The 22322-nt window shown below is 32.8% G+C and overlaps 1 protein-coding gene and 1 pseudogene across 2 annotated transcripts; one reads left to right on the top strand and one right to left on the bottom strand.

Moving 5' to 3' along the window:
• The first annotated feature begins 1554 nt into the window (after window positions 1-1554).
• On the top strand, window positions 1555-8268 carry LOC132306611 (E3 ubiquitin-protein ligase CHIP). Of its 2 annotated transcripts, none has more exons than XM_059804074.1 (8): window positions 1555-2039; window positions 2194-2261; window positions 2378-2441; window positions 5727-5798; window positions 7018-7151; window positions 7297-7450; window positions 7541-7651; window positions 7783-8268. In XM_059804074.1, exons 1-8 carry the CDS (start codon window positions 1923-1925, stop codon window positions 7858-7860), a joined length of 798 nt encoding a protein of 265 aa, XP_059660057.1. In that variant the 5' UTR covers window positions 1555-1922; the 3' UTR covers window positions 7861-8268. The 2 variants fall into 2 exon arrangements, with proteins under 2 accessions (XP_059660057.1, XP_059660056.1); XM_059804073.1 differs by having other exon boundaries at window positions 1559-2039; window positions 7735-8268.
• A 4323-nt stretch (window positions 8269-12591) lies between these two features.
• LOC132309337 (U-box domain-containing protein 9-like) lies at window positions 12592-15138 on the bottom strand (annotated as a pseudogene).
• Between the last annotated feature and the right edge of the window lie 7184 nt (window positions 15139-22322).

Consider the following 22322-nt stretch of genomic DNA (forward strand, 5'->3'; position numbering starts at 1 on the left):
TTTGTGTTCATATCCGCCCCAATGGTATAAAAAGTGTTCCCATATCTGTTATTAACGGGGGCGGGATGGAGAGGGGCCGGTGGGACGGTAAAAATTAACATCCACATGTATATATATATATATATACTGAAACTAAGGACACCGAAATGATAATTAAATGATACCTCTAATTTGTACCACCATTTTATAATTAAATGATACCACTAATTTATAAGCTAATTTTGTAAGTCCGCAAATCAAAACAATATTCACGTGTGTAAGTCGATGAATCCTCGCCGTCGATTGTTTAATTAATTAAAATTTGACAATATTAATTGTGAAGGAATATTTGGTTTATGAAACAAATAATAGGAATTTTAATGCAAAAAAAATGGGGAGAAGCATGGGAAGGAATAAGGATAGTGAAAAAGGGTATTTGTGGAATGCAATCTCAAATGGTCAATTAGTTGGTTTTAAGCTGTTACCGTGAGAAAAGTGGAATTTAAAATAAATAGAGTTCAAGTAAAAAAATACTTATGAATGGATTTGTGTAATCTGATTCATATTTAATGGTTAGAATATGACTCTCACAGACAAATCATTTATCTTTCCTAGATATAAGGATAAAACATTTTATTTTAGCATAAATCATTTTTCTCTCCTAACTCCAAGTATAGTTCTTCATATATTGAGTATGGATTAACCTTTTTCCTAAATCAAAGGATAAACCATTTTTCTTTCCTAAAATAAGAAAAAGGGTATATATGGAATGAAGTCTCAAATGGTCAATTTGCTGGTTTTAAGCTGTGAGGTATGAAAAACCGAAGTTAAAATAAATAAGAGTTAGTAAAAAAAAATACATGATAACAAGTTGATAGATTTGTATAATCTGATCCACATTCAATTGTTAGAATTTGATTCTCACCCAAAAAAACAAATCATTTATCTTTCCCAAATATAAGGATAAATCATTTTTGTTTTATCATAAATCATATTTCTCTCCTAAATCCAAGGATAGTTCTTCATATATTGAGTATGGATTAACCTTTTCCTTAATCAAAGGATTAATCATTTTAATTTCCTAAATCAAATGATAGTTCTTCGTTTATTGTCCAGCTTACAAAGATTTGTGGCACCAACATTTCTGAGGTGGGACCCACAAAACTTTGTAAATCTGTCCATAAACCATTGTCCTATCTGATTGACTTGAGTCAACTCCAAACTAATCTATTACAGGTCAAGAAAAAAAAGTCATGTCCAAATGCAATCCATCCAGCGAATCCTCTCATAAATTGACACCAAATTAAACATCATCACCCTCAGTCTCATCAATTATTAAAAAAAAAAAACCATATTGGAGAAGATTGTAATGGGCTTCCTTGCTGATCAAGAATTATTTTATTATTTTTATTTTTATTTTTTTAAAATCAAAGCAATATAGAAGATTCTAGACAATTGGGCTTCCTTTAGTAAGGATTATTATTATTTTTAATTATTTTTTTTTAAAAAATAAAGCAAAAAGTTTATAAAAACGCATGTGGAACAAATCACCAATCGCATTTCAGAATAACCAAAGCACCTAACCAAACGGCATGCGTAATTAAAACATCGCTGTTTTAGTCAGCTTTTTGTTTGGCCGATAAAAATCTCGTTTCTCTTTCCCTCGTTACAGTTTCCATTCCATTCGTTTGCCCTAGGAAGTAAAACGGAATGTTCCCAAAGCCACAGGAACGAAAACGCATCTCAGAAAAGTGCTTTTTAAGATATTGATATTGAATCGTCAGATTAGCTCCCTTCCTCTCTCTTTCCCTCTTCCTTCCATATGCTTTTATGCTCATATATAAACACATCTGTTTAATCTATGGTTAGATTCTAGAGGGTAAGAAGCAATTATAGAGGGTGAAAGAGGACATAAATTTATAGGATAGAGAGAGAGAGAAAAAATGGCTCCGACTGCTGTCGCCACTGGAGCGACCAAACAGGCGGAACAACTCAGGCAAGACGGCAACACTTACTTTAAGAAAGATCGTTTTGGTGCTGCCATTGATGCTTATACCGAGGTATATATATACATATACACACATAAATGCGATCTCTTTATCGTTTCAACCCTTCTCTGTATCTGGAAATGGGTATCTAAAGTTTTTCAAATTGACCCATTTGTTTCTTAATAAATTTATTCACTTGAATTGTTTATGGTTATGAATTTCTCAGGCGATTACCTTGTGCCCTAATGTTCCGATATATTGGACCAATCGCGCCTTATGCCATCGCAGGCGAAAGTATGTATAAGCACATACCCTTTTCCATTTTATGTTTGTATTTTATTTTTTGGTATTTTTATTTCATCATGATTTGTGGTCTTGCTGTTGATTTTTTGCTTCGCGGTCTTTTCTAGTGATTGGACGAAAGTGGAGGAGGATTGTAGGAGAGCTATTCAGCTTGATCACAATTCTGTCAAGGTCAGGGCTTGTAACTTTTACCCTAATGGTCATTTATTGTTTGGAATTGTCACAGAGGTCATGTTTCCGTAATTGGTAGTAGTTCTTCTTTGGTTATGTTCCGCGTTGATGATTTTGGATTTTATGATTGCTCTTCTGTTTGATATGATTAATTTTGCTTGACCATATATTGTTTGTGTCTTGATGTTCTGTTGTAGTGGATAAACTATTAAACTGAATGGTTTTTGAGATACAGATGTGCTATATGTTTTCTTGGTAATAATTGACTATTTTGTGAAATTTAGGCTATCATAATCGAGGGCCTTGATGTTACACAATTCATAGCTTGTTCAGTAAGCATGTTGCTATGTTGACTAGTACCTTTACATATTATAAGATTAACATGGTGTCTTGTTAGGATACACTGAATCTTCTGCATATTTTGTGTGATCGGCATATCCCTCCAAGATTGAAAGGGAAGTTCTATAAAATAACTACTAGACCAGCTGTTCTTTATGGCATAGAATTTTGGGAAACTAAGAAACAACATAATGCATCAAGTGAGTGTGGCGGAAACGCGAATGCTGAGACAAATGTGCAGGAAAACAAGATAGGATATAATTAGAAATGAGCACATTCTTGAGTGCTTGGAGTAGAACCAATTGGAGATAAAATGAGAGATTGCTGATTGAGATGGTTTGGTAATTTACAAAGAAGACTATTAAGTGTGCCGGTTAGGAAGTGTAACATGGTCCACATTGAGTTGTTAGGGGAAGGAGAAGACCAAAGTTTACGCGGGTAGCGGGTAGTGTTAATAAGTATGAATATGATATTATGTGGTTTAATTAATGTCATGTCATCTGATAGTGTTGAATGGAAAACTGATTCATGTGTTTGGCCCCAAGTAATTGGAAAAAAGACATTGTTGAGTTGAGTTACGCCCTGAGCATGACGAGAATGACCTGATAATTTCAGATTTAGCCTTGCATCATACTCAGTGAAAATGCCCCTCGGTAAAAGAACTAAAATTACTATCCTTATTGAAGCTAGTTGCTCTTGGTCGAGGTCTACCTTAACAAGGCTTGGTAACATCTAATTTATTTGGAGAATACATCCTCAATGGAATTGCCATTTAGCATGACTTATTGTTGTTTAATGCCAAATGTTAGGTCTGTATCTTGTTTAGTCCTCCTAGCACCCTGTGTTGTTTTAACAAGATCAAGAGGAACTACAGGTAATGACCCTAAGATCTTTGCTTGTTGAATAAAAATAAGGTCTTGCAAAGGATCAATCTAGATATTGAGAGCTCTAGTCCAGGTTTCTTAAGGTTTCAAATGTCGATCTTATTTAGTTCAAGGGGCAATAAGGCACGGTCTTTCACAGTTTAAGGGTCTACCCTCGAGTAATGAGGACTACACTCGATAATGCTTATGGTGTTTTCTTCTTGTTGAATAGAAATTGAAGGCATTGCACGTAATGTAGTGGGAGTGTGATGTGGTTTAAATTAAGCGAGGTCAAGACTAAGGGCACCATTAACTCCATGATGTTAGGGTCTTGCCAAGGGTTAGTCTAGATATTGAGAGGTCCAGCCAGTGTTCTTAAGGTTTCAAATACAGCACGTTCTTATTTAGCATACACGTTTATTCTTGTCTCTGGTCTAGCATGGGTCTATTTATAGTTCATGGATGAGGGGGTAAGGCGGTGCTCGCTCCATGCAGGGATTTGATGAGGTCATGCTACATACTGTACCATGGCCCAATGGATGGGGCCACGTGGATTGATGACTAACAAATTTGGGATGTGTTATGGGCGTCATTGCAGGCATAGGTAGGGATGGCAATTTGTCCTGATCTGGCATGTCTGTCTCGCCCCTAATGGGACGGATATGGTGTGTCATTAAATAGTTTAGGGGCGGGTATGGGATAGATAGGTTGAACCCGGGCCGGTTCAGGGCAGGGACGGGTTTGTATGTGCCCCGCCCTGATTACATTACAAATTAACAGCTTTGCCTATTAGAGCTTTTTATACAAAAAAAAAGAGGGGCAGCTGCTCTCATCTCTCACTCACTCATACAATTCTCTCTCTCTAATGGTAATGGATCACACCCAACTTCACCAAATGAATAATCCCCAACACACAAACTTATTCTCATGAATATTTTCAAAAGAAGTTCTCAGCGAGATCTGCTGCTTCTTCGGCGGTTGGCTGTTGGTGATGGTAAGCTAGAGTTCTCTCTCTCACTATCTATATGTATATACATATATACACAATTATACATAGGGATTATGTTATATTTTATTTATATATATATAATCTTTGTAACTTTTGGTTGTCTCACAGTTTAATCTCTCTTCATTTCAAAATTTTCAGTTGTTGAGTGGGGCGGGGATGGGTTTTGAGCTCCATTCATGCGGTGGGGATGGGATAATAATTTTGAACCTGTTCCGGCTATGGGACGGGTATTGGATCGGGATTTATAAACTGGACGGGGTAGAGTTTAACCCGTCCCAAACCCATTCCGTTGCCATCGCCAGGCATAGGGGTAGTTGGTGCTGGTTAGGGTGCTATCGAGGCAATCAGCGTCTCAGGCAAGTTGCATTGTGGGTCATTAAGATGCCCTCATTTGCAATGGGGTTGTTTTTATGATGTGGTTGCATGTGTTGGATGTTGTCCGATATAAGTGTTATAATGTAATTGAGGGTATTTGTCATTTCGTTTGGGAGAAATGTGATCTCTTTTATTTAAGTTGAGGTGTGGACACAGACTGCTGAGCTGTGGAGTTCAGCATTCACCCATGCACTATAATCACACAGGAGGTTTGACATGTGTGCATACCTCAAGGTGGGCTATGAGATAGCCATGCACTTGCTGTTTAAGCCCTTTGAATCCTACTTCCATGCATGCCTTCTTGGGCCCCTTGATCATGCAGAGATTTCTGGTACATTTTGAACCAAATGCAAGTTTCTTTTGGTCCTTCAATGCAGAGCCATGTAGATGATGTTTTGCATTTGGCCTCTTGTATGACATGATCCTGGAGTTAACTTCCTGCCGAGTAATAGTTTTTTGTTGGTTGTTACTCACATTGACTTCCTAGTGAAGTTTTGATTTTTAACTGCTAGCATGTGCTTTTAAGGTCTTCCTCCTGGGAAATTTTAAGGTGTGAGGATATATTGTTATTCATTTATCTAGCTTCTTTTTACCGGAAACAATGTGTCTAATTTCCATTTGGTAATAATGTATATTTTATCTGTTACTTCTTGGATTATTGTGATCTAATTGAGTTCAGATGTGTTTTCCAAATGACAGGCCCATTATATGCTTGGGCTTGCTTTATTACAGAGGGAAGAATTTGCTGAAGGAGTCAAGGAACTAGAAAAAGTATGAACTCATTCTTCCTCTACATTATTCTTGAATAATATTATTTAGTTTATGCAAAAGGACATATTTTTTCCTTTTTCCAGTTATGCGAAAGGATCTGGTTTTATTGTCATGTGCATATTTTAAAGAAAAGTAGTTTACATGTATATCTGCACAATTGTGCATATAAACACATTTACGTAAAATTGTTGGCATAAATTCTGGATCAACAAAATTGCAGTTTCTAATGGAACCTTTTTGCTATAAATGTTTTAGATGAGTTACCATGATTCATACTCCCCCCTTTTTTCATTTGACATTTACTGTTTAGCTTTTCTATTTTTATCTTCATTATATGATTATTGTTATCAATCTCTGAGGTTTTGGAATAATAGTATCTGATATTTCTCAACTTTTAAGTAATTGGTTGTCTTACTGAAGTTGTTATTATTTAGTTCAAATACTAATGAATTAGATTGTAAATGATTGCTTTCCAGTCAAACAGACTGATTCACATTGTGCGACTGACTGATGTCCATTCTTATTATTGCTTTTGCCTTTTCTGTTCCTTCCTGGTGCCCCCTTTTTCTGGTGCATATTTTGTGCTTTCACTTTTAATTTGTGGTCCCACTTCTCATTCCAGTAGGACTTGTATAGATATGTATGTTTTTTCTTACATTATGCTAGTAATGGTAGCAATGCTAACATGACAGCAGCTGTCCCCACTTGGAGTAATGAGATTTTCTTTTGGTAATTCTTTCATTAGCTGAATTTTGTTTATCCATTTGTAAATTTCTTTTGGTGATTGAACAAAAGGAAAATCTCAAGAGTAAAATATAATTTGACTGGAAAATCGATAATGGATGCATTGTCTTGCTGCGAGTTGCAGCTTTGTGTCGTTTTTATGTGAGTGACGGCCTTGTATTTTAGCATTGGAGAAAAGTTGCTAAATGTAAAATGGATCTCTCTGTGATTTTGAATGCCATGGGATGAAAAAGAAAAACAAGAAAGAAGTAAGAATTTAAAAGACAAGTTCAGAACAATTCAATAAGAAATAAGCTATGTTGCAATAACAGTACACATGCTAAATTGACACTAGTTTTGAGCATGATCTTTTACTCCCTTAGTGTTGTGAAGAAGATGGAAGGGGAAGTTTGTTTCTTTTGGAAGAAGATGTGCATGATATATTTAATGAGAGCATTGGAAACCTAATGAAATTTCATCCAACTTTCTTATGCAGGCTTTGGATCTTGGGAGGGGGGCAAACCTCGAGAGTTATATGGTAGAGGAGATATGGCAGGAGCTTGCAAATGCAAAATACCTGGAGTGGGAGCATGATTCAAACAAGCGTTCATGGGAACTGCAAAGCTTGAAGTATGTGTGCATCACAGTGAGTTTAGACCTGTTGATGTTTGGAAGGGCTTCATTTATCAATTATTCTGACCTCACTTTTTAATGCTTAGATACTTGAATGTCCATTCTGCTTTTTTTCATATCATTATCTTTGTCTACGTTTCAGAGAAGCCTGTGAGTCAGCTCTTAAAGAAAAACATTTTCTTGACCCATCTCAAACGGAAGGGTTTTCTGAAGAAGCTGCTGCTTCCAATTTAGCAGAGTTGGAGGCTTTGGAACAAGTGTTCGAGAAAGCTGCAGAAGCTGACTTGCCAACGGAGGTGAGCATTGGAGCTCTTTTCTTTCTGTTCTTCTACTTCTTAGTTGCATGCTAATACGTTTTTCTTGGTGGTATTGATTGAGCATTTCAGGTGCCAGATTACCTATGTTGTAAAATAACTCTTGATATATACCGAGATCCCGTCATTACTCCAAGTGGGGTTACATATGAAAGGGCAGTGATCCTTGATCATCTCCACAAGGTAACTTTTGATTTTGCTTTGCATAGTAGAAATTTATACTCCATTTCCACTTGTGTAAATCTTTAACTTAAATCACAATTTAGGTGGGCAACTTTGATCCAATCACGCGTGACCCTCTTTACTCGTCTCAGCTGATACCAAATTTGGCCATAAAAGAAGCAGTCCAAGCATTTCTAGACAAGCATGGTTGGGCTTACAAGACGGATTGAGAGTTTAATTTGTTAACGGTGAAAAGGAAGATTTGATCCGGGTGCCAAATGGGGGCAGAGCCAAATTCCGTTTCTTTTTGTTGTACGTCATAGTTATCCTTTTGATGCATTAGCATTAGCAATCATGTTACGCGATTAATCTGTATGTTTTTGATGTGTAATCTCCATATTTCGCTAATTGTATAGTGCGATGCCCTTCATATGAGATGTGAGCTCCTCTATCGTGTTCTTGAATTGTATAGATTATCAAATAGTCTAGTTAATGTCCTATGTACAGTTTACTGCAACATTGCTTAGAAGCTATGGTGAGTGGTGTTTCGCACCTCTTTGTAATAGAACAACTAAGAGGAGTGGTCTCTTTTTTGTTTTTTTGGACTGGATTGCTATGATAATGATCATTTTTATCTATTTTCCTGTGGCTGGTTTTTCTCCGGTGGGTGTGGATGAATTTTATGCTCACGGGTGAGTAACAGATCATTTCCTTGTATATATGTGTGTGTGTGTGTTTTGTTTTTTTTTTTTTTTTTTTGGTCATAATTAATCTCATCTTTTGTTTTTCATTCCCTCTTGCTCATCTTTTGTACAAGTCATATTATCTTATACGCATATACATATATAGTACATGGCACAAAGTATTTAGATACATATCATGTTTGTCTCTCTGAAGATGCATACAAATACAGATGCACAAGTGTTAAGACACAGAATCATGTGTGTTGTGATGCAAATCTCAACGAGACATTTGTTTCAATGTCAACACGTTAATTTTATACCGAGTTACGGACACACATTATTTTAATGTGTCCGACTCATTTTGAAGAGGTATGAATTTTTATTTTTATTTTTATTTTTTTTAAAGACAAGGCAAGAATTGTTAGAAGTTATATTAGTAGATGTAGAGATTCGAAACCTGGCATTTCAAAGTCCACCGGAGGCACTAACCCACTTAATTATCGAAATATGTATTTAATCTATTTTTTTTTTAAAACACTCTATATCATTTGAATTTTAAATATTTATATTATGTAGTAAAAAATTTAAACGAAACTTAAAGATTGTTTTGCTTTTATGTAGAGATACTTGTGGAGTGGAATGAAAAAGCAGTAAAGAAGCAAAGGAAGGTGAGAAAAAAAGGAATCACTTGGCTCAGTTTATGGTGTCTTTTCAAGATCGAATTGGTTTCTGTTTGCTACTATTTTGATGATAATAAATTCAAGAATGTCTCTGTTCTATTTTTGGACTTTCAAAATATTCTATTCATTCAAAAAATAAAAAGAAAAAATAAAAAAGAAAACTAAAAAGCTAAAAGGTTTCTAAATTTTCACCATTCATTTGTTATTCCAATCGAGACAAATTTTTTTGTTTTGAACATAAAAGGATGATTAGACCTTTGACTTGCATATTTCAGATCAAGCACAATAATGCATTTAGGAGGGAAGTTCGAGTTTTCCGCTTTGGTATAACATGGTGTTGTATAATTTTTCAACACAATAAATCTGTTTTTAACATATTATATCATTAAAAAATTAAATTTTGGTGACAAGAAATTAAAAAATTTGCCTTATGGTGATCATAAACTCAAGAAAAGATGAAAAACGACAAAACTTAAAAGACTTTGCCAATGATGTCCACTTCCATCTTTGTCATTGTCTACGCGTATAGCTTTTGAAGCTTTTGATGCTTGGGAGTGGCGTTGGGTGGTGGAGAAGAATAGATTGGGGATGTTTGGATAGGACGACAGATATTTTTGACATTAAAGTTAAAATAGTCACACGAATGAAAGACGAACAGAAAAAAAAAGAAGAGAGAAGAGGGAGAAAAAGAAGAAAAATGGTCACCAAAATCTAATTTTCTTTTATATCAATCTATTTCAGTCATATTTAACATGTTAAAAAACATAACTGATGTGTTGACAAATTATAACATTATGAACAGAGGGTTTGAGGCGGAGGAGAGATATTGTGCTTGCCAAATTTAAAAGCACTTTCCAAAGGGCTTTTCTCTTAATAGAGAGGGAAGCACATGCTCAAGCTGTAACAATCTCTATTTTTGTGCAAATTTATATTTTAATTTTTTATAATAAAAAATATACATACTTTTTGTCCACACTCGAGCTCGACCTCTTTTCCTTCTCTTTGAAGATGAAGAGATTATACCATTAAAGCTGGATGCATGTTACTGGATCATAGTCTTAATAAATTGAAGCTTTTGAACTATGGGCTTAAGGTTTGCCATATGATATGCTTCAAAATTCAAAACTCAAGCCCAAAAGTCCAGATTGACGTGGTGAAGTATTTTTAATTTTTGGCTTTCAATTTTGAAAGACGATAGGTATCACACAAGATCAAAAAATCGATTAATTACTAATTTTGCCCACATTTCCTTAAAATCTTCTGATTTGGGAGGGAAAATACGTTTTATAGGATAGGCTATCCCACTCTTCTCTTCCAATCCTCTCGCATCTCCTTATTTTTAAAACAAATAAAAGACAAACAATCCTTTCTCCTCACTTTCTTTTCTTTGTAAGAAAGTCATTCGCACATTTGCACACTTCTATTTCTCACGGGATTTGAATTATCGACCTTCTATGTACAAGGATATAAAGTACCACTAAACTTCTTAAGATAGGCCATAGGTTGGGAAGTTGAAGATGATGCAATTGTCCTAGATTGTGACCATGTCGCAATTGGCATAAACTGGACAACTCAAGTGTTAACGAATGTCTCACTGGGCGTGCCAAAAGAAATTTGGCTCCAAGTGTGCCCTTTAGGGATATGCTTGTAATTTCTCAGAACGCATGTGCCGGAATTGTTAGATTCATATTTTCAGATTATTTTAAAGAAGCTGCGGCCGTGAGAGTGCGTGCACTCGTGTCTAATATGACTAGCGATTGAGGAGAGTAGGATTGACCCTAGCTCTCTAGGTTTGTATCACTTCGGCCCAAACTGAAGGGCAGTGTTAAGCCTATACTGTGTTAGATTTAGAGTTACATATGAATGTCAACCACAGTATAATGAGACAATCTATTACAAATGCTTGGGATGATACAACATAGATGAACCTAGTTACATTCTAAAGGGTTCACTAGTTGAACCATTAGTTACCTGTTAGAAGCTTGAAATGTAAGACCCAAGTACTGCAAGCTACGCTATGAAAGCAAGTAAAGGCAAACCATTGTAAATCTAGTATTACAAGCTACACTATGGAAATCATGTAGATGAATTGAATTGTGCAGAGCTAAGTTACACATGAATGTAAAACTGAGTACAGATGGCATATGGCCGGATGGACGTATGAAAAGTGTTGTGTTGGTGGAGGATCTTGATCTGTTCATAGAGGAGTTCTATTTATAGTGTTTGAGATCCTTGGTCTTTAGTTGGATGTGCGCAATGTAGATGGCCGTGATGGTTTTATTGTAAAGGCTATCGTTGCACATGAAACGTCATCCTTGGACTGACACGGATGTGACCTTCTAGGTTTGCCTATAGCCGACGCGAGTGTTGCTTTATTCAGGTCACTTCGCTCAGTATGCCTGTCTATTGATGGAGCTTTATTTAGGTCACTTCGCTTAATACGTCTGTCTATTGATGGGACAGAAGTAGGTAACTCTGTCTATTGCTAGTCATCTGATTGATTTGATTAGATTTTCGTTAATTATATTAATTAAATTGTTTGAACAAGAGTGTTGAGAAATTAAATATAACACATATTACCAACGCAACAGAGTAAGGCATCAAAATGTTGAGGAAATGCTCAATTTGGGTACAAAACAATAGAGTAAGTCTATATAATAAAAAATCCACTCGTCTCATCTAGTTGTTATTTCTATAATTAATCAAATTCCATCCCACACTTTGTCTTGTTACTAAATCTATATGTAATTGTTTATTTATTTTTATATAAAAGCAAGAGTACAGAAACTAAGAAATAGGGAAGAACCCTCCACACACAAACATTGCCTTGGCCAAACAGGCCAGGAGGACCATGAATAGGAAGCACATGAAGATTGCAATGCAATGAAGCTTGCTGAAAGGAGTTCCTCCAACATTTGATTTCTTACACCACCATTGCTGCAAGAGGGGATTCAAGATGGCATGAGAAAACTGATCGACAATGACCTTCAGCAATGACACAATTGAAACCCTAGAGACATAGGAGCTCTAAACCTTGACAAAGCACCTTGGCCTCCGCCACTTTTGGGCTATGAATTTTCTTAACAAAAATAGTCCTCAAGCAAAGCATTTTCCCTTTTACATTCCTCATAATCAGGCCACCTCCGCTATAGTGGTGAAAATTTACAAATCCCAGTAAAGAAATTTCATCACTATAAGCTCAAACTATAAGACAAATTCAATTCAATAAAGAGTTAATTGCAGTAAAACCTGAGATGAAATCATACTAAGCCACATTCCGAACTGTAACTAAAAAATCCGAGGTTGAAACTCTTGAACAAGGATAGAGAATTTACAAAACGGAGGTTGAGAATGATCACAAGATGCCTAAATTGCAGTAAGGGGTCGTAGCGTTACAACATGTATAGTAAGCTCTACAACAATGTGTAATGTACAGTATCCTGCAAGCTCTACAACATGTGTAATGTACAGTATCCTGCAAGCTCTACAACATGTGTAATGTGTAATGTACAATTCTTGTGCCCTTCAAGTGTAATGTGTACTGCAAACCTGCGTAGTGTACAACTTTTGTGCTTGTAAATGCTTTATGAGAGAGACATCATATAGTATGAGTTAGATTGGGAGCCATGTTCAGCTTATCAAGAATGGCAGTGGCCTCCATCTGGGCTATTGCAGTCCCATTCCGAGCAAAATGAGAGATTGTCTTATATGAATTCTCTTCATCTCTAATCATTGTCCACCACTTCTTGTGGACGCTGCCAAAGCATATTTTGTGGAGGATGACAAGACATTTCTCATTGTTGACATCTGAAGAGCTCTTCTTTCTGATTATACTAAGCAAGCAGGGAACAGCACCCCTCTCTCTCATTTCCTCTACTGCCATTTGTTGGTTTGAAAGGTGAGCGACAATACCAAACAACTCATGAATACGCACACCGTCCGTTATCTTCCTCAGGATGACCCTCACAGCATCGCCCTTCACGGCTTTTGGCTGGTTCCCAGACAGACTGCATAGGTTAAAAATCGCTGAACCAACATTTTCATAGCTGGTGTGTGTCCTCCTCCTAAGAGGTCAATTAGCGGTTTTAGGAAATCCCCAATAATTCCCCTGTTTGAGTCGAGATCCGCTAATCTGGAGAGGTCTGCAGCTGCAATGCTCCTTGTTTCGATTTTTCCTGATCTGACCGCATCTATAAGAAGAGGGATAACCATTTGGGCCAATGGGGCGTTCTCAGCAATACGCTTCTTGTTGTCGTAAAGGATGAAAATATTTGTTAAGTGTCCCGATCAAGTCTTCACGGAGATCAGGGTGAATGTCACTTTGGGACTTGGTTTGAGAGAGGGGCTTAACCAACTCAGGTATGGCAGTTGGGGACTCGGCAAAAAGTACCCGGAATGAAGGCATCGTCTTTATCAAACTCCTCAATTCCAATGCAGCTGCTTTCTGATCAGAAGGTGTGGATGACATGTTATCAAGCAAAGAACGAAAACGGCTCTTATCTGCATCAGTCTGCATCAGTTATTTCATACTCATTTGAATATTCCTCAGTGTCCGTCAACTGGACTCCATGATTCTTGCACCATTGTGATATCAAGTCTCGAAGCAAGTGATTGGGCGTGAGGATAGTATGCGAAATGTGTTGTTTGGTTCGAGGACATGTTTCATTCTTATTTCTTAACCAATTTAGGATGGATTTTCTATCATAAGTCTGCACAATCAAAACAAAGAGTTCACAAAAACTAGTACACAGTAACACAGATTAAGAGACACAGGGAAGTGCAGTAATTTTGCCTAAAAAGAAATGAATCTATCAACATCGTATACGAACTAGTTGTTAGGAATTATGTCGCAAATTTCCATTATTATTAGTTTCTATTTTAGATTGTATTTTTTTATGATAATTTCTTGTAGAGACATGTATTGGGCTCTAAGAAATTGTAATTCTTGTCCACCAAGGAATTGGGTATGTGACTCTGTAAATAGACACTTAGGCTATTGTTGAGAGTTATGAGTTGAGAGAGATATAGCCTCATGAAAGAGTACGTTGATGGTAGGGGTGAGTTACGGGTTTGCTAGAATGAACACTGATGGCGAGAGGGAGTCTCGTGGAGTACGCAGAGAACTCGGTCAAGAGTTTGTGCGTCTGGTGTTGAAATTCTTTATTATTGTAATATCTTTACATATATAATGAATCTCTTCTCATCCGTGGATGTAACCCTGATTTTGGGTAAACCACGTATATATCTTGTGTTATGGTTTTGCTTCCACTGTGCCCAACACTAGTGTGCCAAATAGCTGAACCAAAGAATCCAAGTGCTCATGATGTAATCAAATTCATGTGATTTGAGGTCTCAAGACTAACTAAACTACTTTTGGATGAATGGTTTATGACAACTCTGTCAACCACAACAAAGAGTTCAAAAACAGGATTATAATCCCAAATACAACAAAGCTATTAAAGAACTACCCCAGAATTGTGTTCTAAATCAAGAAACAAATAAAATAAAAATGGGAATGAATCTATCAAAACAAGCGTGGCCAATAGCTGAACCAAAGAAAAGTGCTGATATTGTAATCAAATTCATGTGATTTGAGGTCTTCTAAGAGCTAACATTTCCTGAGTTTCACACACTCGTACTAGAAAAAGAAAGAATTGTCATCTAAATAAAAAAATGAAAGAATTGTCATCTAAATCAAGAAACAATAAGGATGAAAAATTGTTTACCCAATTGTTTCAAAAATTGTGTTCAAAATCAAGCTTTTAGAAACAGACAGTAAAAACCTATTCATAGACATTGTAGTTCCACAACTCAAAATTGAATTCCCACAAACAACAAATAACGAATTTGAACCAATTCTTAATCAAATACAAGAAATTTACTTCAAATGAATCGCACATATATATATACACACAGATATATACAATTAAATTTAACACATAGAATACAGATGAGTGTAAAGAAACCCTAATTGTGAAAGTACTGACCAGAGCAGAGGACACACCAACAACAGGATATGAGATGAGTTGTTGGTCAATGCAGAGAGCGTATTGTCGGCTTCGTTGATGGTGTCAATGTTCAAACCATCTTCTTCGACGATTGCATTCACCAGCTTCTGCAGTTCCTCCTTCAACCTCGTCGCCATGGAGATCAAGAATACGATCGGAGAAGCAGCAAAACAGAGTGTACTGGAGATCGTCTTCGTGTTCGTCAATTATCTCTCTACTCTCTCTCACTAAATGACTAACAAATTTGGGATGTGTGATGTGTGCAGCATTGCAAGCGTAGGGGTGTTTATATATCGAGGGAGTAAGCATCTCAGGCGAGTTAGCTAGGAGTTGGTTACTGTGGCGGGAAAAAATCTCCACCAATGAGAGCACGCCAGCTGTGCAACAAGAGTCCCAATCCATTACTACACGTGTCATGGTAGGAAGGCCATCTCTAGTGAGTTATACAATGTTTCATTTGTCTTATATAATATAGTTTCTAAACAAATATATAAGACAACATTCGTGCTCCATTTTTCTTTAATTACATTATATTTATTATTATTTTTTAAACAAAATGACAAAAAAATCATTGAGTTCCACAATTTCTTAATTTATAATGTCATAACTGCCTTTTATATAACTTTAATATATATATATATATATATATATATATATATATATATATTTTACTATTTTTTTTCTTTTCTTTTTGTTTTTTCAGGAATTTTTTATGAAAAGGGATAATTTATTCCATAGTGAATTTTTTTTTTTTTTTTTTTTTGGTACAATCTAAAGAGATATTTATTTAACAAAATTGACTTTTTTTTTTTAATTTTGTCAAAAGAGGTAACTTTTTTTTTTTTTAGTAATTTTTTATGAGTTCTGTCAAAAGAAATAATTTATTCGATAAAAATAACCTCAATAGAGATAAAAAAAAATATATTTAATCATCTTCCTTTTGTACTTTTTATTATTATTATTATTATTTTGGATCTTGACAATAGAGATAATTTATTCAATAAATATATTTTTTAGGTTGATTTTTTATTTTTTATTTATTTATTTTTTTTAAGAGATAATTTTTTAAATGGTTAATTTTTATTTTTTTTTATCCTGCCAAAAGAGGCAATTTATTCAACATAACAAATTTTTTTTTTTTTTTTTTGGTCCCTTAAAAAAATTATTCAATTTTTATTTTATTTGCATTGTTAAAAGATACTTAAAATATTAAAGATTAGAGATAAGGAGAGAAAATATGAAAGGGCAATTGTGTCATTTAAAAAGTAATAATTATGTACTTGTAGAGGTAAGGTTAGAATGTCATTTAATTTAAGATTGTAGTACAAATATTAAAAAGTAGAGTGTGTATATCGCTAATTGCTCAAAATTCTTACAAATAACAGTGAGAGCTTAAATTATAGGCAAGCAACGTTCCTTACCAAACCCAAAAAATTAAAAATAAATAAATAAATAAATAATGAATGCAAAGCAATTGTAATGCTATGAGTTTTAGACCCAGAAAAGAATTAGGAGAGTTTATTTATTTATTTATTTATTGAATTTGATTTATTACAACAAAAGAGTAATTAATGACCTTCTTTGCTCCATCCTGGTGAAATATATAAATAAAACAAGAAACTAACCGCACATAATTAATAAATAATAATAACAGCATATGGATACCTAATGACAAACTAAACTTGTGTGCCAATTTCAAATAGTTGAAGGAATTTCTGGCAATTTGCTCTAATCTCAAATCAGCAACATATGATTTAAAGAAAGCAAAAGCAAAATGAGAAATTTTGAAAAGTTAAATAAAAATTTACTATTAATTAATTAATGATTATTTTGAACAGATATAATGAAGAATCATATAATCTTCTCTCATCGTTAGAATGAATTTAAATCTTTTAGCATGCCATATATTTAAGGTAAAATATTTATATTTAATTTTTATAATGTCAACAAACTCAAATACTCACTCCGCCGGTTCAAATTTCTGTCTTTTTACTTTGTAAGGTTAGAAATAACCACAAAACTGATATATTTAAACTCGAATCAAATTAGTTTTAACTGGTCAATTTTTCCCCCTTTATTATATATAAAATGAGCAGTGCTACATGTCACAAAAAAAAAAAAAAATTCATGACATTATCTCAAAACTGCATATTTTTGGCAATATTTATTTTTAATCCTTTTATTACCTTGTTTTTCTCATATTCCCCCTTATTTATTTCTTTAGCTATATATATATATATACACACACACTAACATCTTTAGATTGAATAACAAAATACATGTTCACTCATCATGTAAACATATAAGATAGACTGACCAAAGTAACATCAAAATTAGTTTAGAGTATATTATGAGTTTGTTTGGAATTTTTAATCATCATGTAAACATATAAGATAGACTGAAGAAAGTAACATCAAAATTAGTTTAGAGTTTATTATTAATTTGCTTTGAATTTTTAATCATCATGTAAATATATAAGATAGCCTGAACAAAGTAATATCAAAATTAGTTTAGAGTTTATTATGAATTTGTTTTGAATTTTTAATCCATCCAACCTTCCAATTAAATATCATTCAAATTGCAACGTTTTCATTCATCTTATATATATATATATATATATACATCATAACTCATGTACAGAGATAAAAGATTGGATTAACCACTACAACAAATACTGGTATTAGGGACGAAATTTTTAGCAAGAAAATTAAATTTGTTGCAAAAGGCTGCAATTTGTGACAAATTCAAATTTTGTTGCCTAATATGTATATTTTTTCGACAAACATGTAAATTTGTCGCCTAATGTGTAATGTTTTGCAACAAATTACGAGTTCGTTGCCAAAAACACTATTTTAGGAGACAAATTCTAGATTTTGTTGCCAATTATTAATTTTTTGGCGACAAATATTTATTTTGTCTCAAATTGTGAATCTTTTGCCAACAAATTATTATTTGTGCCAAAAAAATTATACATTTAGTGACAAATAATTTATTGGGAAAAAGTATTTTTTTTGAGACAAAAGGTTTTGTCGAAAAATATTAATCTTTTGCAACAAATTTCTTTTTTGTCTCAAATTGTGAATCTTTGTCAACAAAAATATTATTTGTTCCAAAAGACTTAACATTTAGTGACAAATAGTTTGTTGCCAAAAAATAAATTTTTAGAGACAAAAGTTTTTGTCCCAAAAAGTTAATTTCTTGCGACAAATCTCTTTTTTGTCTCAAATTGTGAATCTTTTGTCAACAAAAATATTATTTGTTCAAAAAGACTTAACATTTAGTGACAAATAGTTTGTTGCCAAAAAATACATTTTTAAAGGCAAAAGTTTTTGTCCCAAAAAATTAATTTTTTGTAACAAATTCTAGATTTTGTCGCCAATTATTAACTTTTTTGTGACAAATCTTTATTTTGTTTCAAATTGTGAATCCTTTGGCAACAAAATTATTTTTTGTACTAAAAAAACTAACTTTAGTGACAAATAATTTGTCGTAAATAATCTATTTCTTGCTAATTACTATAATTGCTAAAAACTTATTACTTATGCTCATGGGCGGAACTATTCATGGACTAACGCGGGCTATAGCAAAAGTTCCAAAAAAAATAAAATAAAATTAGTACTACTATTTCCTATCAGCCATTTAGCCCAGCCCAATCCATAATAAAACAAAAAGGCCCAACCTAGCAAACCTATGCAAAGTTACAAGCAAAATTTATGGACCCTCAAAATTGATAAGCCCATGGATTATGGGCCACCGAAAAAAAAAATAAATTTAGAGCATATCATTTAACCTTACCAATTGCCTCCAATCTCCATTCATGTTCTAAATAAAGTTTGAGTCATATAAGGATTAAAGTTGGGAGTTGTTATACATATAGAAGTAATATATATAGTAGCACGTACTATATGGACTAATTATTATATATATTTATTTTATAAAATTTATAAATAGAGTAAGTATATATATATAGAACTATATGTTTATATATGTGAATGTATTAGATAAAAAGGATTTATAAATATATATTACATAATATTTATATATTTACAGTTATATAATTTACGTATATTAATATAGTTAGAATCCTACATGGATGAGGATTTAACCTATGCTTTATTTTTGAAGTTATTAGATGTTCCAGTCTCAAGGTTGATGATCCGCAACTTGGAGATTTGTCTTTCAACTACTCTTTGAGTCTACTACAAAGTAGGAGTAGTATCTGTTGTTTATTGTTAATTTATTTACTTATGAACTTAATAATTAGTAATTTATAGTTTAGGGGTCCCTTACTTACAAGATTCCCGAGTTATATTTTATTTGTAAAGAATGATTTATTTAATTTATCAATAGAATTTTTTTTAGCAAATTGTTTATTCTTTTTGTATTCGGTATTCGTTTATTGCTATATTGTTTTTGATATCCTCGTGTTTTCGGGTGTGGACCTGGCTAACCTATACGTGAAAATTTAGGGTATCATAATAAATACATTACTTATGTTTTGGTCGGTATGAAGAAAAAAAGAAGAGGTGTGAAGGGTAGATTGGAAAGAAAAAATAAACTTTCTTTATTCGGTAAAAATGAGACAGAGAGGAAAGGATAATAGGAGGGATGAATCATCCTTTCTCTTTTACAATTTTTCATCCCTCCAAATATGGGTAGAGAGAGAAAGATAAGTAGGGCTATTATAGAAGTTTTAAATTACAAGTATTATCTTAAATTATAAGTTTTAAATTACAAGTATTATCTTAAATTATAAGTTTTTTAAATTACAATACGAAGTTTTAAAATTATAATATTTTCTAAATTATAAGTTTTAAATTACAATACCATAATAGAAGTTTTAAATTATATTAATATATTAGATTATAAGTTTTTACAATACCATAATATAAGTTTTAAATTATAATAATATCTTAAATTATAAGTTTTAAATTATAGTACTATCCTTTATAAATTACTATATTATTAATAGTAATGAATATAATAGTAATAACAATTAAAAATATTATCTTCCCTTAACGAAAGCAGTACATTATGAGATTTTATTTTCTCTTACATCCAACAAAACAAAAAGAGAGAATAATACAATATCTTCTCTAAGGATTTTAATTATAAATGATAAATTTAATGATACATACATAATTGTAATAAGTTCTCCATCAAGGCATCCTAACATTCTTTTATCCAAGTTATTTTCAACTAATAATTCTCCCTCAATTGTTATATTATTCACACATAATACTACAAACATGTTTATCCATCAACTGATGAATTATATATTAATTAGTCACCTTGAATTAGTACTAGATCGAGAGGATTATATATTTATATGTATTAATGAAAACTAGTCTTTTAAGATTGAATAATGTGTATATCAAGTACTATTTTAAATAATCAAAAGCCTTGTAGTTTGAGTGGCATCTCCTTGACATCCATAGTGGATGGTGAGGGTTCAAATCCCTATAGGAGGAAATAGGTGCATGAATTTCTTCTATGAATTATTCAGTTACATATTAATTAATCATCATGAATCAATATTGAGATTGAGATTTTTTAGTAAAAATAATTAATTACTACTGAACTAGATACAATGGTTAATTTTAAATTTTAAAACAGTGCAATTACTATTACATGTAACTAAACTCTAATTGATCTTTTGTTGGTCACATAAATAAATACATGAGTTTAGAAGATCTAATTGGTTTTAAAAAATTGTTCTACACAAAAAGTGAAAAATTATCAAATTATTTTTCTTATTTTTTTGCATAATGGACAAAGTTAAAACATAAAATATATACTAATTAAATATATTATTTAATTAATAATTCAAAAATAATTAAACTTAGTAGTCTAATAGGCTAATAGTTAATAATTAAACTTTCAAGCATTCTTTACAAATATATATTTTCACTTAATTAAAAATTCAAAAATAAGATTAAGGGGGTATTAGTGTCCCTATTTTTAGCTTTTGGACCATGCCATCTTAAAGCCCAAAAACATTTCTCCCCAAAATTTTACCGAGAAATTTTTAGCGCCATTGATTTTGGTAAGACTTGAATGGTATAACCCAAGTGAGAGAAACCTTATATTAGATAACTTTACTGTTTCTCAAGACGAATAAGATCATGCCCTAGCTTTCTGCGTCTTTCTCTCTCTCAAAACTAAGCCAATGCCTTAGTTCTCTCTTTCTGTATTCTACTTCAGATCAAAGCCCGAACCTTTCACTTGGTTTAAGTACTTGGAATCTGTTACCCACTCGGTTCAATCTCTCTCGGGCCATATATCCTTTACCAAGTCTTTCTTTTTCTCTATCTTTCTCTCGCGCTCTCTCTCTATATATAATTTGCACACACACAAACACAACCACACACACACAAGCGCACACTCTGAGATGAGCGAGATTTCCTGATCTTTTAGTTCATTGTTGTTAATGAAGTTGTTGATGAAATGTGCTATATATATATATATATATATATATATATATATATATATATATATATATATATGGCATAATATTTTTGTTCAACTAATTATTAGCTTGGAATATATATAATTTTGTCTTAATTTTATTTTTGTTTCTCTGTTTCCATACTGATTCAAGGCTTAAATCTTCTTTTGCAGTGTTAAAATTCCATTGATCTGCCATTCAGTCCTCCAGGAAGTAAGTGATAAAAGTTTAAGGAAAAACCAATTAGAAATTTGTTTTATTCAAGAAAATGTCATTACCTATTATGCACAATGAAAACTTGATTTTTTTTTCTTTCACTTTCACTTTCCATAAAATTTTCTTTCTAACCAAACAGACCCAAGATAATAACATATAGAACTGAGTTCTTAGGGCTCTAGTGCATGATAAAAATTTGGTTAGAAAAAGACAAAAATAAACATTAATGATATGCTATTATATATAGTTCAATAATTGTAATTGGTGTCATTGGTTTTTATTCCAAACTACAACAAATCATTTGCTTCAAATACACTATTATAATATTAGATTTACTGTTGTTGCAGTCGCTCTGAATAGCTATATATACATTAGTAGAGAATTATATATATATATATATATATATATATATATATATATTTTATATTTAATTTTTTATTATTATTAGTATTATTTTTCCAATGATCAAGTACTTTATAAATAAAAGTAAAATGTACGTCTAGAGTTATTAATTAATATCCCCTTATTCTGTATAGTTTTATTGTGTTTAAAATACTCAAATTCAGTGATTTTGAAGTTGAAATAAAAGTTGTATATATTACTCTCTACGCATCAGATTTAGTTTACGGATTTAATATACAAATAAATATAGTGAAT

The sequence above is a fragment of the Cornus florida genome, unplaced genomic scaffold (assembly GCF_030987335.1).
Source record: "Cornus florida cultivar Cherokee Brave unplaced genomic scaffold, ASM3098733v1 CherokeeBrave_3.0.0_Hap2_Chr05, whole genome shotgun sequence".
Taxonomy (NCBI): domain Eukaryota; kingdom Viridiplantae; phylum Streptophyta; class Magnoliopsida; order Cornales; family Cornaceae; genus Cornus; species Cornus florida.

Excerpts from the sequence above, each read along its gene's own strand:
- LOC132306611 (XM_059804073.1), top strand. The coding sequence starts at position 1,923 with ATGGCTCCGACTGCTGTCGCCACTGGAGCGACCAAACAGGCGGAACAA. Across the intron at positions 2,262-2,377 it reads TTATGCCATCGCAGGCGAAA|TGATTGGACGAAAGTGGAGG; the intron begins GTATGTATAAGC and ends GGTCTTTTCTAG. Across the intron at positions 2,442-5,726 it reads TTGATCACAATTCTGTCAAG|GCCCATTATATGCTTGGGCT; the intron begins GTCAGGGCTTGT and ends TCCAAATGACAG.